The sequence below is a fragment of the Antedon mediterranea genome, chromosome 3, assembly GCF_964355755.1.
Source record: "Antedon mediterranea chromosome 3, ecAntMedi1.1, whole genome shotgun sequence".
NCBI lineage: Eukaryota > Metazoa > Echinodermata > Crinoidea > Comatulida > Antedonidae > Antedon > Antedon mediterranea.
In genome coordinates this window covers 1,723,178-1,737,639 of record NC_092672.1, presented here as the reverse complement: position 1 = coordinate 1,737,639, position 14,462 = coordinate 1,723,178, and the positions used below count along the sequence as shown (strand labels likewise).

The 14,462-nt window shown below is 32.5% G+C and overlaps 1 protein-coding gene across 1 annotated transcript; it reads left to right on the top strand.

The window, feature by feature from the left end:
- Nucleotides 1-605: 605 nt before the first annotated feature.
- Nucleotides 606-14,259, top strand: LOC140044463 (ER membrane protein complex subunit 1-like). The gene is made up of 22 exons (XM_072088981.1): nt 606-734; nt 1,285-1,475; nt 1,728-1,827; nt 2,052-2,177; nt 2,476-2,599; nt 2,958-3,104; nt 3,460-3,615; nt 3,793-3,864; nt 5,677-5,775; nt 6,026-6,122; nt 6,273-6,395; nt 6,500-6,555; nt 6,795-6,959; nt 7,333-7,497; nt 7,928-8,104; nt 8,391-8,601; nt 9,512-9,622; nt 9,894-10,006; nt 12,042-12,252; nt 12,465-12,622; nt 12,878-12,953; nt 13,312-14,259. Exons 1-22 carry the CDS (start codon nt 628-630, stop codon nt 13,470-13,472), a joined length of 2,946 nt encoding a protein of 981 aa, XP_071945082.1. The 5' UTR covers nt 606-627; the 3' UTR covers nt 13,473-14,259.
- The last annotated feature ends 203 nt before the right edge of the window (nt 14,260-14,462 follow it).

Sequence of the window (14,462 nt, the reverse complement as noted above, 5' to 3'; positions counted from 1 at the left end):
ACAGCCAGACGAAAAATGAAGACCACCAGCAAAATAAATATACGGGATTCTTCAATATTAATATTTATATATATATATTTTTAAATATATACATTTTGTCTTTCCATGTTTGAGCTTCCCAAAGTTTGTGCATCATTTATTTATAGTAATACCAAGAATAACTGTCATTTTCTCTTTTTGCGGCTTTGCAAAAAGACAAAATAAAGTTAATTTAGGGAGAATTCATGGTTTTATTGAATTTTAAATTGTTCTTTAATATTTGATAAAAACCTAAATTTTGATTATGGTACTTCATTCGAATTAATCTTCTTGTTTAGTTCCCGTCTTTATAATTTTGTTCTTATAAGTTATAATTTCTCAAATTCAGGCCGCTCCAGAGGAGGAATATCTTTTAACATGCCGCCCTCTTTAGTAAAGTTACTGAAGCGTATCTTACATTTTGTATTTATTTCAGAAAATAAATAAATATCTATTAGAAACAATTTAGTAATAACTAAAATAATTCAAAGTTCATATTATAAAGTTTTTTTATTTATAAAATGGCAGGACCTGTAATATAAGCAGTGAAAATATTTTTTTGTTTTAAAAGTTGTTGGGAAAGGAGCTAAGAATAAGATTTCCATAAAGATGGCGGCCTACATACTCCGAACGTTTTCTGTAATTTTTCTTGTACTTTTTACGAAATACTGGGTTGTAGATTGTCTCTATGAAGACGAAGTAGGAAAATATGACTGGTAATATTTTTTTATTTACATTTAGGCAGTGTTTAGTAAATAAAACTGTAGGCTAAGCCTACTAATATTAATAATGAATGAACATCAACAACAAAAGACTCGTCACTCATCAAAAGAAAGAGGCAAGTCCCTAAATAAAATAAAATGATAATGATTAATGCCGGGTAGGGCTAGGCTCTCTATTCTAGGTTTTCCAAGCCTAATCCAATCATAAGACAATTTAGCAGTGTATGCTTATAGCTATGAAAACATTATTAATGGTTATTGGGATGAAAAGTAACATTAATTAACAAAACCAAACTTTATTTTTGTTTAAATGTAAAAATGAAATTAGACTTCATCTTGTAGTAGTTTGTTGTATTGTATTGTAAACCCATTGTCTGACAGACAATTTAATTTTGACAATTTTTTTTCTTTAAATTATTTTTTTTTTTGCTGATCCAGTTTTTGGTCAAAGTAAATAACTATTAATTAAAATGTGACATTACAATGGCATATTCAACAACAAAAATGTGAAAAAAAATAGTTGTACAATTAATTCTTGTTTCAGGAGACAGCGCCATGTTGGGAAGCTAAAATATGTGCAATTTGAACCAAGTAGCGGAAAGAAGAGCGTGTTTGTAGCGACAGAATCGAATGTACTAGCTGCAATAAATACAAGAACGGGTGACCTCACCTGGAGACAGATATTCACCCGAGGGTCAACTGGGGTCATTGATGCGTTACATTACAAAAATGAGGGTGAATTAATAATATTAATAAAATAATATTTATTTGGTCACCAATGAAATGAATAACCAGGAGTGAGAATAGGCTAAAGCCCAAACAGATTCTGCACTTACTCCATACAAAACCTTATTTAATATATATAAGAAAATTAAACAATTGAAATACAATTTATTGTTTTTTATGCATTCTTATTAAAAAGTATTATTACAAAAAAGATGAAAACTGCCAGATTATAAATTAAAAACAGTTTCTTTTGTTTTACAGATCTTATTACTGTATCAGGGGGTGGAAGTAAGGTTCATTCATGGGCAGTAAGTACTGGATTCGTTCGATGGGAATCAACCATTGCTGAACCTAAACAAAGGTAAGAAAACACTGGTAAATACTCTGAAGAAAAAACAGTGCTTGAACATTGGCAGCAGCAACAAAGAATTTAGAGACAGCGCACTCTATAGGTTTGGTTCCCACCATGCAATATCGCCTTGTTGAAATACAATCTTTCCATTCACCTCATGCCATTATTTGTACCATTACACTCATAAACATTCATTATTTGTATATTATTATTTATTATTTTTCTTTATATAGTTGGACAGTGTCTGTTATTTGCTCTCAAGAAAATGATAACTTGTTGGCTGTACTGGTAGATAATTCTTTGCATGTTTTGTCAACAAAAACTGGCGAAGAAAGATGGACAGCAAAACTGAGTACAGAGTAAGTTTTGAAATTGAATGATGAACCTTTCTGTGCAGCACGTCCTTCAGATGGGACGTAAAGTAGTTTGTTTCTGTGTACATACAGGTATTTAATATTGCACATTGAAGAAACATTGTTCTGATGAGAATGATTATATTTACATTTTGAAATGTGGATTAGCTTCTGCTTCATGATCTGCAGTCAGTCCTGTAATATCTTATATAGGGATCAATCAATCCCCTTCCCCTACCCTCTTCTAGGTGTAATTAAGTCAGTCTTTCCACAGCCTAAACATTTTATTTTATTAATTTTACAGTGGAAATGTGCAATACAAATGGATGTCACAACACAATGATGAGGTTGTCATTGTTGGTCTTGTTGAAAGCTCTCACTACACAGTGCAGTTCTACAGCCTTCAAGATGGCACACTTTCTAATGAGGTTTGTGTTTTGGCATCTTCTTTTATTTCATGTCTTTGAGAGACTGACAAGCAGTCAAATCCTAAAGCTCTGTCTACACTATCAAGCTTTATGTGACAAAAAAAATGTGATGTGCCCATATATGGACTCCTTGATGTCATATCACTACCATATTTTGGCATATCACTACCATATTTGGGCACATTACACATTTTTTGTCAAACTAGTTTGATAGTGTAGACAGCTTTAGTAACTTCAGAAACCAACAAGGTGTCCCATTAGTAAGCGTTAGTCATATTGTTTACATATTATTCTGCCATTCGTTTGACAGAAATTTTCCTTATAAAAATTAAATGTTATATATTTTTTTTCTAAGCAGAATTCATTCCCTGCTGCCTGGGCAACGGTCCAGTCTGCTTGCATCATACTTAGAAATGGTCACATGGTGTGCTTTGATTCAACCAACCGTGAACTACAAGTTGCCAACCTAAGAGAGGGAAATGTTTTTCAGACAACACCTCTTTCTGTAAGAAAATATAGTTTATGTTTGAAGAACATTTAAAAAGTTTATGTGAGAAATTGTAAAGTGTATTCATAAATAGAATATTTACACAAGGACAGTAGAAGGAGGTGATTGTGATGGTTGTGGAATACATGATCCACTCATGGTCTCTTAAACTCTGTCTACACTATCAAACTTTATGTGACAACAAAATGTGATACATGGACATGATGATGTCATATCACTACCATATTTTGGCAAATCACATTTTTTTGTGGAAAACTAGTTTGATAGTGTAGACAGAGCTTAAATGGGTCTGTCTTTTGGTTCCAAAACATAATACAGGAAATTGCTTGCATTTGTTGGATTGTTTCTACAGGTGTTAACAAGTGAAGATCACAAGTTCGATATCACTCAACTAGAATTACGAGCTGCTGCAGATGATTTGCCTATAGTTATTCTGAAATTAGCCTCCGATAACCAGCTGCTTGTGTCAATAGAGGGCGATGTTAAGGTTATCAGGCAATTTACAAAGGTATGGTTTAATATTTATTATATAGGCCAAAAGTTGATTAAATTACACATTTTGTTTTGGTACAACACACTTTACTGTGACAAAAACTGCATACTGTTACTTTATTATGTATTATTGGCATTACTATGTGATTTTGTAAGGAATACTTCAAAGACTACTACTTTTAATTGCTTGCAGGAGACTACAATTGGAGCTGGCGATTTGCCAGATGATAAAATAATTACAACTGTTACTCAGGTCAAAGAAAGTGTAAGTGTTACATTTATCTGTTTATTATTTATTTTAGTCTTGTAATTTATGTTATATTCATACTAACTCGAGTGTACCTAAGGAACCATATCTCACAACTGTATATTGCCATGTTTGCATGTGATGTGCCCGTATATGGACATGATGATGTCATATCACTACCATATTTGGGCATATCACTACTATATTTGGGCTGTGACAATAAAGTTTTATTGTATCGTATCGTAAGTACTTATTTTAATAGTTTTATTTGTTTATTATTCATTAAAAAAATCTTTTTTCTAGTTCTTAGCTTATAAAGAATATATTATATATATAAATTTAAAGGCAAATTACTGAAAAAATTACAATGATGTGGGTATCAGTGTCTGGATCTCAATGGAGATACAAAAAAAAATAAGCACTGAAAAAATGACAATGCTGTGGGTATCAGTGGCTGGATCTCAATGGAGATACAAAAAAAATAAGCACTGAAAAAATGACAATGATGTGGGTATCAGTGGCTGGATCTCAATGGAGATACAAAATGACAATGCTGTGGGTATCAGTGGCTGGATCTCAATGGAGATACAAAATGACAATGATGTGGGTATCCGTGGATAGATCTCAATGGAGATACAAAAAACAATAAGCACTGAAAAAATGACAATGCTGTGGGTATCAGTGGCTGGATCTCAATGGAGATACAAAATGACAATGCTGTGGGTATAAGTGGCTGGATCTCAATGGAGATACAAAATGACAATGCTGTGTGTATCAGTGGCTGGATCTCAATGGAGATACAAAATGACAATGATGTGGGTATCAGTGGCTGGATCTCAATGGAGATACAAAATGACAATGATGTGGGTATCAGTGGCTGGATCTCAATGGAGATACAAAATGACAATGCTGTGGGTGGCTGGATCTCAATGGAGATACAAAATGACAATGCTGTGGGTATCAGTGGCTGGATCTCAATGGAGATACAAAATGACAATGCTGTGGGTATCAGTGGCTGGATCTCAATGGAGATACAAAATGACAATTGTGGGTATCAGTGGGTGGATCTCAATGGAGATACAAAATGACAATGCTGTGGGTATCAGTGGCTGGATCTCAATGGAGATACAAAATGACAATGCTGTGGGTATCAGTGGCTGGATCTCAATGGAGATACAAAATGACAATGCTGTGGGTATCAGTGGCTGGATCTCAATGGTGATACAAAATGACAATGCTGTGGGTATCAGTGGCTGGATCTCAATGGAGATACAAAATGACAATGATGTGGGTATCAGTGACTGGATCTCAATGGAGATACAAAATGACAATGCTGTGGGTATTAGTGGCTGGATCTCAATGGAGATACAAAATGACAATGCTGTGGGTATCAGTGGCTGGATCTCAATGGAGATACAAAATGACAATGCTGTGGGTATCAGTGGCTGGATCTCAATGGAGATACAAAATGACAATGCTGTGGGTATCAGTGGCTGGATCTCAATGGAGATACAAAATGACAATGCTGTGGGTATCAGTGGCTGGATCTCAATGGAGATACAAAATGACAATGCTGTGGGTATCAGTGGCTAGATATCAATGGAGATACAAAATGACAATGCTGTGTGTATCAGTGGCTGGATCTCAATGGAGATACAAAATGACAATGCTGTGGGTATCAGTGTCTGGATCTTAATGGAGATACAAAAAAAAAAGCGAAAATATTGTATGTGATTACAACTTAAAAAATATTTATTATTTATTTATACATTTCTCAAAAAGGGTAAAGTTAATATTGTTCTCATATCAGTTGTTTTATTTATATTTTAGGAAGTGGAGATTCGGTGTTTTAATACTGTCGACGGAACTGAAATAGAAAACATGAAACAAAAAGTTGATATAGAAAAAAATCATGGAAGTCCAGAAAAGGTTTGATTAAAAGTTTATTAGTTTTTAAAATCAGAAATAATTTTTTGGATATATTTTCAAAACTTCACTTTATTATTATTAGTGCATTCAAAAGTCCTAAAAAGAATTGAGTTAAGAGACTTTTTACTTAAGTGATATTAATAAACCAAAAGAAACAGGTTACTTTACTTTAATCTATTGGTACATTGAAAAGTTAATAAAAATAGGTTCACTTTACTGAGCGTTGAAATGTTTTTTTCTTTTATTTCAGGTTTCGGTATACCTCTTTCATAAAAAGGATCAGCAGCTTAGCTACCGTGTATTGCTGGAAACTGCAGACGACGCGGTTACCATGATACAGCAATCAGGTATGTGATGTATCAACATGAGAAGCGCAGTGTGGGTATAATGTAGTTTAGAAAATCGAATAAACCAGAAAAAAAGTTCAACCAAATTGAACTCAGGAATGTTTGATTCGCACGAATAATTATGTTGTATGAATAAATTTGCATTTTTAGGTGGCAGGGTGATTTGGTGCAGAGAAGAAGGACTGGCACATGTAGCTGTGGTACAAATGGTTGATCTTCCGGTCTCTGACACTGAAGCTAAGTTTGAAGATGAATTTGGTGGTAAATTACAGAGTAAGTCTAAATTTTAAGCAGTTAGTTGGTTGGTTGGTATATGTTTTTTTATAATGTGATATAGTAACAACAAATAATAAGTTTATTTCATTTTTTTTTTACAGTTTCTGTTTTGGAAATGTTTGTGAGACGTCTGAATACACAGTTTGATCAAATAAAGGTAAATTTTAAAATATTTTGATAATATAATAATAAATAAATAATAATAAACGGTTTATTTGGCATGCAATTCTGATTATTCAGATTTGAAAATGTAAACATTTTTAATCCAAATTATTTAGATTATTTTAAAAAAAATTCTAGTTTAGTAAATTAATGTTTTAATGTATTGGTTGTATTTTAAGCAATTTTTCCAATAAATCAATATTGTGATAATCATCTTTTTATTAAATTTTGCAGTCATACGTGGCTCACTTACAAAGACGGTTAAAGCACGGTAGCCATCAAGATCGCAAAACAGAGCCCTCACGTGTTGTTGTTAACCATGATGACGATGAAGAATATCTTACAAGAGATGAATTTAATTTGCATAAAATGATTATCGTAGTTTCCAAATCTGGCAAGGTGATTAATATTTTACGATTTAAAGTTTACATTTTATTTTGCATAAAATGAAGGTAACTAAATCTATACAACAATTTAAAGTTTAAATTTTATTTTGCATAAGATGATTAACGTTGTTTCCAAATCTGGCAAGGTAACCAATCTACACAGTGATACAAAGTTTACATTTTATTTTGCATGAAATGATTATAATTTTTTTTCCAAATATGGCAAGGTAACTAATCTACACAACGATTTAAAGTATAAATATTATTTTGTATAAAATTAATATATATATAATATAGTCAAAGAATGTAGTTTGACTGTATCTGATGAATTAAATGAGATAGATGACTTATTCAATAACACATAAATGTGAATGTTTTCTTTGTAGGTATACGGTATAGATTCAACTGATGGCTCTATCTTTTGGAGTCTTTTCTTTCCAAATCTTGATGTATTCCAAGATGGAGACCAGTCTAAAATAGCTTTATTCATTCAGCGTACAACGGCACATTTTCCAAATCCCCCACAATGTACAATCGTTGGTAGATATAAGGTATGTTTAGTTTTCTAAATGCCATATTAAAAAAAAAAAACATTTTTCAGGGGGCCAATACATCGTTAAATAAATGTTTCCATTTAAATTTCATTTGATTACTATGTCATGCTGGTTTTATATGATTGAAATATATATTTATACTGGGTAACCTCTTCAGTCAAAGACTGGTCTCCCAGAGGACCCAGTTGGTGATCAGTGGCTGTGATGTACTAATTCACCGGGGTAACCCCCGTATATGGGCACATCACATTTTCTTCTTCTTTCATTAGGAGCAAACTTCATAGATGAAGGCTAATTACTGCTCCATTGGCTAATGCTGTTTTTTTATACAGTTATTATAACAAGTTTGATAGTGTAAACAGAGCTTTAGTAATATACATTATACCTTTCCTATGTTAGTTTTATAAATCTTCTCTTTCGTTTGTAGACATCTGGAATGACCTTCATTCATTCCTTTAACCCTATAACTGGTAAACCAAGTCAGTTGTTTGAGGAACATCCGTACGGAAAAGAACTTAAGTTCAAATTAAAGCAACTTAGCATCGTTGGTATTATGGACTCTGACTTTCTAAAACCAATACTCCTACTGGATGACACTAATAAGGTATGGAAGTGACCTTATAAGGTATGGAAATGACCTTATAAGGTATGGAAATGACCAAATAAGGTATAATATTGAAAGTTACCTTATAAGGTATTACAAAATAAAATATAGAAATTATATTATATACAAAATGTAAAGCGCTTAGAAGCATTGTGCAATAATATGTTATTAAAACCATTGAAGGTCAAAGTTGAAGGGCAAAAGTTCACATTTGCATATTTATTATATATCTCTTATATTTATTATTTTCCTCTACAATATCATTTCTGTTATCTTTTATTAAAAGGTTCATCTTTATCCCACAAGTTCTTTCAATATCATAAAAGAGAATATTGGTTCTGTATTCATGTTCACTGCGGAGAAAGAGACCGCATCAATGTCTGGCCTGACACTTGTCATCACAGCTAACAAGAAGATTGAGGCGCAAGAGATATGGAGGATTAAATTGCCACCAACATCAAAAAGAATTACAGGCATATATGCTAAACGTGCCACAGGTAAGCACATAATAAAAGAATTACAGGCATTTATGCTAAACGTGCCACAGGTAAACACATATAAAAGAATTACAGGCTTATATGCTAAACGTGCCACAGGTAAACACATAAAAGAATTACAGGCTTATAGGCTAAACGTGCCACAGGTAAACACATAATAAAAGAATTACAGGCTTATATGCTAAACGTGCCACAGGTAAACACATAAAAGAATTACAGGCATTTATGCTAAACGTGCCACAGGTAAGCACATAATAAAAGAATTACAGGCATTTATGCTAAACGTGCCACAGGTAAACACATATAAAAGAATTACAGGCTTATATGCTAAACGTGCCACAGGTAAACACATATAAAAGAATTACAGGCATTTATGCTAAATGTGCCACAGGTAAACACATATAAAAGAATTACAGGCATTTATGCTAAACGTGCCACAGGTAAACATAAGAATTACAGGCATATATGCTAAATGTGCCACAGGTAAGCACATAATAAAAGAATTACAGGCGTTTATGGTAAACGTGCCACAGGTAAACATATAAGAATTACAGGCGTTTATGCTAAACGTGCCACAGGTAAACATAGAAGAATTACAGGCGTTTATGCTAAACGTGCCACAGGTAAACACATCAAAAAGAATTACAGGCATATAATGCTAAACATGAAATGTATGATTTGAGAGGGTGACCTGTGACCTGTAAAGCTCTCTCCACACTATCAAACTAGTTTTACAAAAAGTGTGATGTGCCCAAATATGGTAGTGATATGTCCAAATATAGTAGTGATATGATGTAATCGTGTCCATATATAGGCACATCAAATTTTCACATACAGTTTGATAGTGTAGACAGAGCTTAAGAATTATGACAGAGCTTAAAGATTATTTTGCTTTTATTTTTGTCCCCAGAGGAAGTGCATTCTCTAGGTAGAGTTCTTGGAGACAGGACTGTGCTTTACAAATACCTTAACCCTAATCTCGTTGTCGTGACAACAGAGGGCAGTGATGCTGCCTCAAAAGGTCAGTTTTTTTTTTAAATTTCGTGTTTGTTCGACTTGTCTGTATTTCATTATTTTAAACTGTCTTTTGTCTAAAAGTTTAATTTTTCTTTGCATACAAGCATTCTCACTAATTGTGGATTTGATATTTTTAAATTGTTTGGTAATTTTGATGACATAATTGAAGTAGATACTCAAGAAGAGATGTAGTCATCTAAACCCAACCACCTTAAGTTTTCTTTATAGAACTTAAGGCTATATGTTATAATTGTTCTTCTATGCGCTTTGTTTAGCTCGTCTAAGCGTTTTTCTTGTTGATGTTGTAAATGGAGCGATCGTGTTTAGTATGGACCACAAACGAGTTGAAGGACCACTTTATGTGGTACATTCAGAGAACTGGATAACTGTAAGTAATCACCTTTTATTTCGTGCGTGTGCATTTTCATTTATCAATTGTGTGAGAGCATTTTTAATTAAAGTTTACTCTTTAAAAACGATGAAAGGTTTCAACCTTCCTGTCTTGCATTAAGGTTATTAAGTACGTTGCGCAATCTTGTTGGGTTTTTTGTTAACTTAACAGTTTTTTTGTTCCTTTTTCCGGTTTGTTTTATTGTTCGCATGATTTTTTAATAACCAATAGAGAAAAAAAATCAATATTTCTACTTGAAATAGTAGTAGACTTTGAAGTATTTTCATCTTTTCTATTTGCAAGGTTACATAGAAGAATCACTCAAGCAATGTATACACAAATTGCTTCTTATTGTTTGTGGTTTCAAAAGGCTTATTTTATTTATTTAAAAATACAGAGTAATAATAAGAGATTGAAACTTAATGGTCATGTTTTTATCTTCAATTCAATTTCTTTTATTTTGAAAATGTTACAGTATATCCATATCCAAATAGATGCACAGAAACCAACTGCACAATACATTTCTTATTTTATTTATTAACAGTTTAGAAATACTGTGTGTAGCTCATGCATCTAAAATATCTATTATACATCTTATAGTCAAAGAGCATATTATTATTACTACACAGAAGAAACAAGAATATTGTAACTATTCAACATAAGCTGCATATTATAAACTATAAATACATTTTTGCGTAATAAACTCATACAAATATGAAACGCCATTTTTGACAAATATCATGTCAACATTTTCTGCTGCAGCAGTTACTGCAGTAACTAAATGTTGTTTACTCTTTTGCAATGTTATTTGTTATTGCCTGCTTCATAAATGTCTCTGAAACAAACTAAAGTCATATTTTATTGCAGTAATCATTGTAGTTACTGCAGTAAATTCAGTAGATTAATTTGATCTCTCTCTTTAAATGTAAACCACAATGAAATCTGTGAAACTTAAAAATGCGTTTAAAAAAAGACTGCTTATCGGGAACATTTCCATTAAGTAATTTGATTGCGAAAATATGATTAATTTGATTCCTTTTGGTACGTCTTGGATCAAATCTATTTTTAGAAATAGAAGGTTACTGTTTAATTCACACTCTAAATAATTAAATGTCATGTTCTGCTTATAGTTCATAATACTCCTGACTAAGATTTCATGTGGAAAAGTTTAATAGGATCTGATTTCAATTTACTTGATTAAAAAATGAATTATAATTGTCTATTTTGATCATCCCAAGGTTTTGGTTGAAAATTCTTGATAAAAATGTAATCTGTAATGTGATATTTTGATTTCCAATGTGAATTTACATCTGAATGATTTCTTACTGGTTCCTGGTTCATTAAAATTGACAAAATACATCAGACTATTGGTCCTGTTTTAGTTGCTAAGCCTACCACTACTAGACACCCATTTTAATACCATTTCTTTGAAGCAATTTGTTACAGTATCTGGCTGGGAGAACACTGGACTATAAATACCTTATGTCCTTGGGTATAATCATATAACATTAAATCAAATAATAATAATTTTCATTGGGGTGGGATTATACTAGAGGATATACAGAATTGAAATGATCAAAGATTAATTGAGATCTAATCACATCTTTTGATCAAGTTTCTTTGCTGTGCCCTTATGCCTTTAATTACAATTTGTAATTAGATATTGATTTATGGATAATATTAATATTATTATAGTACACACACTGAGCAACAGACCCAAACTCATTGTCCTAATTTCTTTATTATGTTATTAAATATTATAAAGTTGGTATGGGTAAATTTGAGTTCAATTTTACAAAATAAAGAATTGAACAATACAGTACCTTCATATAATAGCTTGATAAACAAAAACCAAATGAAGATAAACTGATATACTGTATAACTTTGTTTTAGGATTTCTAAATTAAATCTATTTAATTTAGATTTTAATTTAATTTAATTTTAATTTTACTAAATTAAATCTACCTGAGTATTGTATACATTTTTAACTGTATATCACTATCGCTTGTTTTAAATATTGTTTTTTTGTTAGTACCAATATTGGAATAGTAAACATAGACGAGCAGAAATCACCGCTTTGGAACTTTACGAGGGAAAAATACAGAAAAATAGTACAGCGTTTTCATCTTTGGATGCAATTGATTCTCCACTGGTTGAGCGCCAGTCCTATATCCTACCCTCTTTGGTTCAAGCGATGGCCGTGTCACACACTGAGAAAGGAATCACAAATAAAAATATTATATGTAAGTTACTTTATAGTATTTATTGATTGTTGTTAGAACAAGAAATATTTTCTGATATACTGTATATGACAGGTTAATATAATTGTAGTGCCTTCCAATCCCAAGGTTCAATCCTGACCTAGTGTCAGAGGTCAGAGTTCAATCCTCACATGATTTTTCCAATATAAATATGTTTTAATGTATCTAATTAATAAACTGTATTTTTACTTTAGTATCGCTACAATCTGGCGGTCTTGTTGTCATTCCCAAACGGCTACTTGATCCTCGACGCCCAACCGTACCCCTCCCTGAACACAGAGAGGAAGGGTTAATACCATATCTACCAGAAATTCCTCTTCCGTATTTATCATTTATTAATTATAACCAATCAGTAAGTATTATTCAATAATTCTCCACAATATTTGTGTAAAGCTCTGTCTACACTATCAAACTTGTGTGATGTGTCATATCAATACCATATTTAAGCATATCACTATCATGTTTGGGCACATCACACTTTTTTGTCCAACTACCTCGATGGTGTAGACAGAGCTTAAGTTGTTCTTCAGTGGTTCAGGAAAGTGAAAGAAAAACAACATAATTCATTATTTGTAAATGTTATTCTGTTTAATCTTTCTAATTGCAGGTATTCGGTGTAGAAGGTATACACACATCTCCAGCAGGGCTTGAGTCCACCTGTCTAGTCTTGGCATATGGCCTAGGTAATATATTTGTATACAATGAAATATTTTAATGACAACATTTCTATGCGATTCAAAAAAATAAAGCTCTCTCAGAATTTAGTGTCTGTTTTGAATCATCAATTAAAGATATATTGTCCCCTAAATAAAGATTTTTTGTTGAATATTCCATTTTAATGTCAAATAACAGTTATTTACTTTGACGAAAAACTGGATCGTAAAAAAATTATTTTCCTGAAAAAAAAATGTAATTTAAATTTTTTGATCTACACGAATGAATAGCTTAGCTTAGGCCTACGCAAAGTCTGATTTTATTAATCTTTATTTTTCATGTTTTTGGGGGACATCTTTAAGCCAAAAATGTTAAATCTTTTTTTAGATTATTACTACACCAGGATTTCCCCATCTAAACTGTTTGATGTGCTCAATCAGGACTTTGATTACCTCCTTATTGCAACTGTTGTGGTAGGCCTAGTTGTCGCCGCCGTCATCACCAAAAAACTGGCTGCCATCAAATCACTCAACCAAGCATGGAGGTGAGAGTCATTGCGGTTGATTGTTTTAGGCTTACCACAGTTGAAGCGCACGATAGTAGGGCTACGTCTTGCCCCATCTTGGTGTTACATTTGATCATGCAGAAAGAATATAATTGTAGTGGATTCAATTGTCGGTATTAAGAAAATGATTTTTTAATATGCGTTATGAAAAATGAAGATAGTATATCCTATGGTAACTCTCCTTATTGGAGGTGATCTACAAGGCTACTAAAAGTGATGCATGAGGTTTCTAGACCCTCTTCGTTTACATTCTATCTATTAGGTATAGTGAAATATAATTTGATGTTATTTTCTATTGATTGACATTAGTGTAAACCCTGGGAGAGAATCCTGGGATTTAAACACAAGACCATGAGATTTTAAGACAGGAACCTGGGATTTAAACTCAGGACCCTGGGATTTAAACTCAGGACCCTGCGATTTAAACACAGGACCTTGAGATTTAAACACAGGACCCTGGGATTTAAACACAGGACCCTGGATTCCAACACATGACCCTGGGATTTAAATACAGGACTCTGGGATTTAAACACACGACCCTGGATTCCACCACAGGACCCTGGGATATAAACACATGACCCTGAATTCCAACACATGACCCTGGATTCCAACACAGGACCCTGGGATTTAAACAGAGGACCCTGGGATCATTGGTAAAGCATTTTAGCCACTGGGCTACAGTGCCAATACACACTTTGTATGTATATACACAAATTATGTTGATGAGAACAAAATTAAAACCAATAACAGTGAACTAATAAAACCAAGATCGATTATAAATATCAAATTTCTTTTTGTATAGTTGATTTTTTGTAGTGGGGGGCTAATTGGGAAGATCTTGTTTCATATTATCGATGTTACTCTGCAAAATTCTTTGAATTAATTGGGTTAAAACAACTCATTTAATGTAGTCTTTGTTTCGTTTTTTAATTTATTACACAACATACTATACATTCACATTCAATTTAGACTA

Bases quoted from the DNA above. Each gene is read 5' to 3' on its own strand.
- LOC140044463 (XM_072088981.1), top strand. From the start codon at position 628: ATGGCGGCCTACATACTCCGAACGTTTTCTGTAATTTTTCTTGTACTT. The intron at 8,105-8,390 runs GTATGGAAGTGA...TTTTATTAAAAG, and splicing joins TACTGGATGACACTAATAAG to GTTCATCTTTATCCCACAAG. The intron at 12,253-12,464 runs GTAAGTTACTTT...TTTTTACTTTAG, and splicing joins CACAAATAAAAATATTATAT to TATCGCTACAATCTGGCGGT.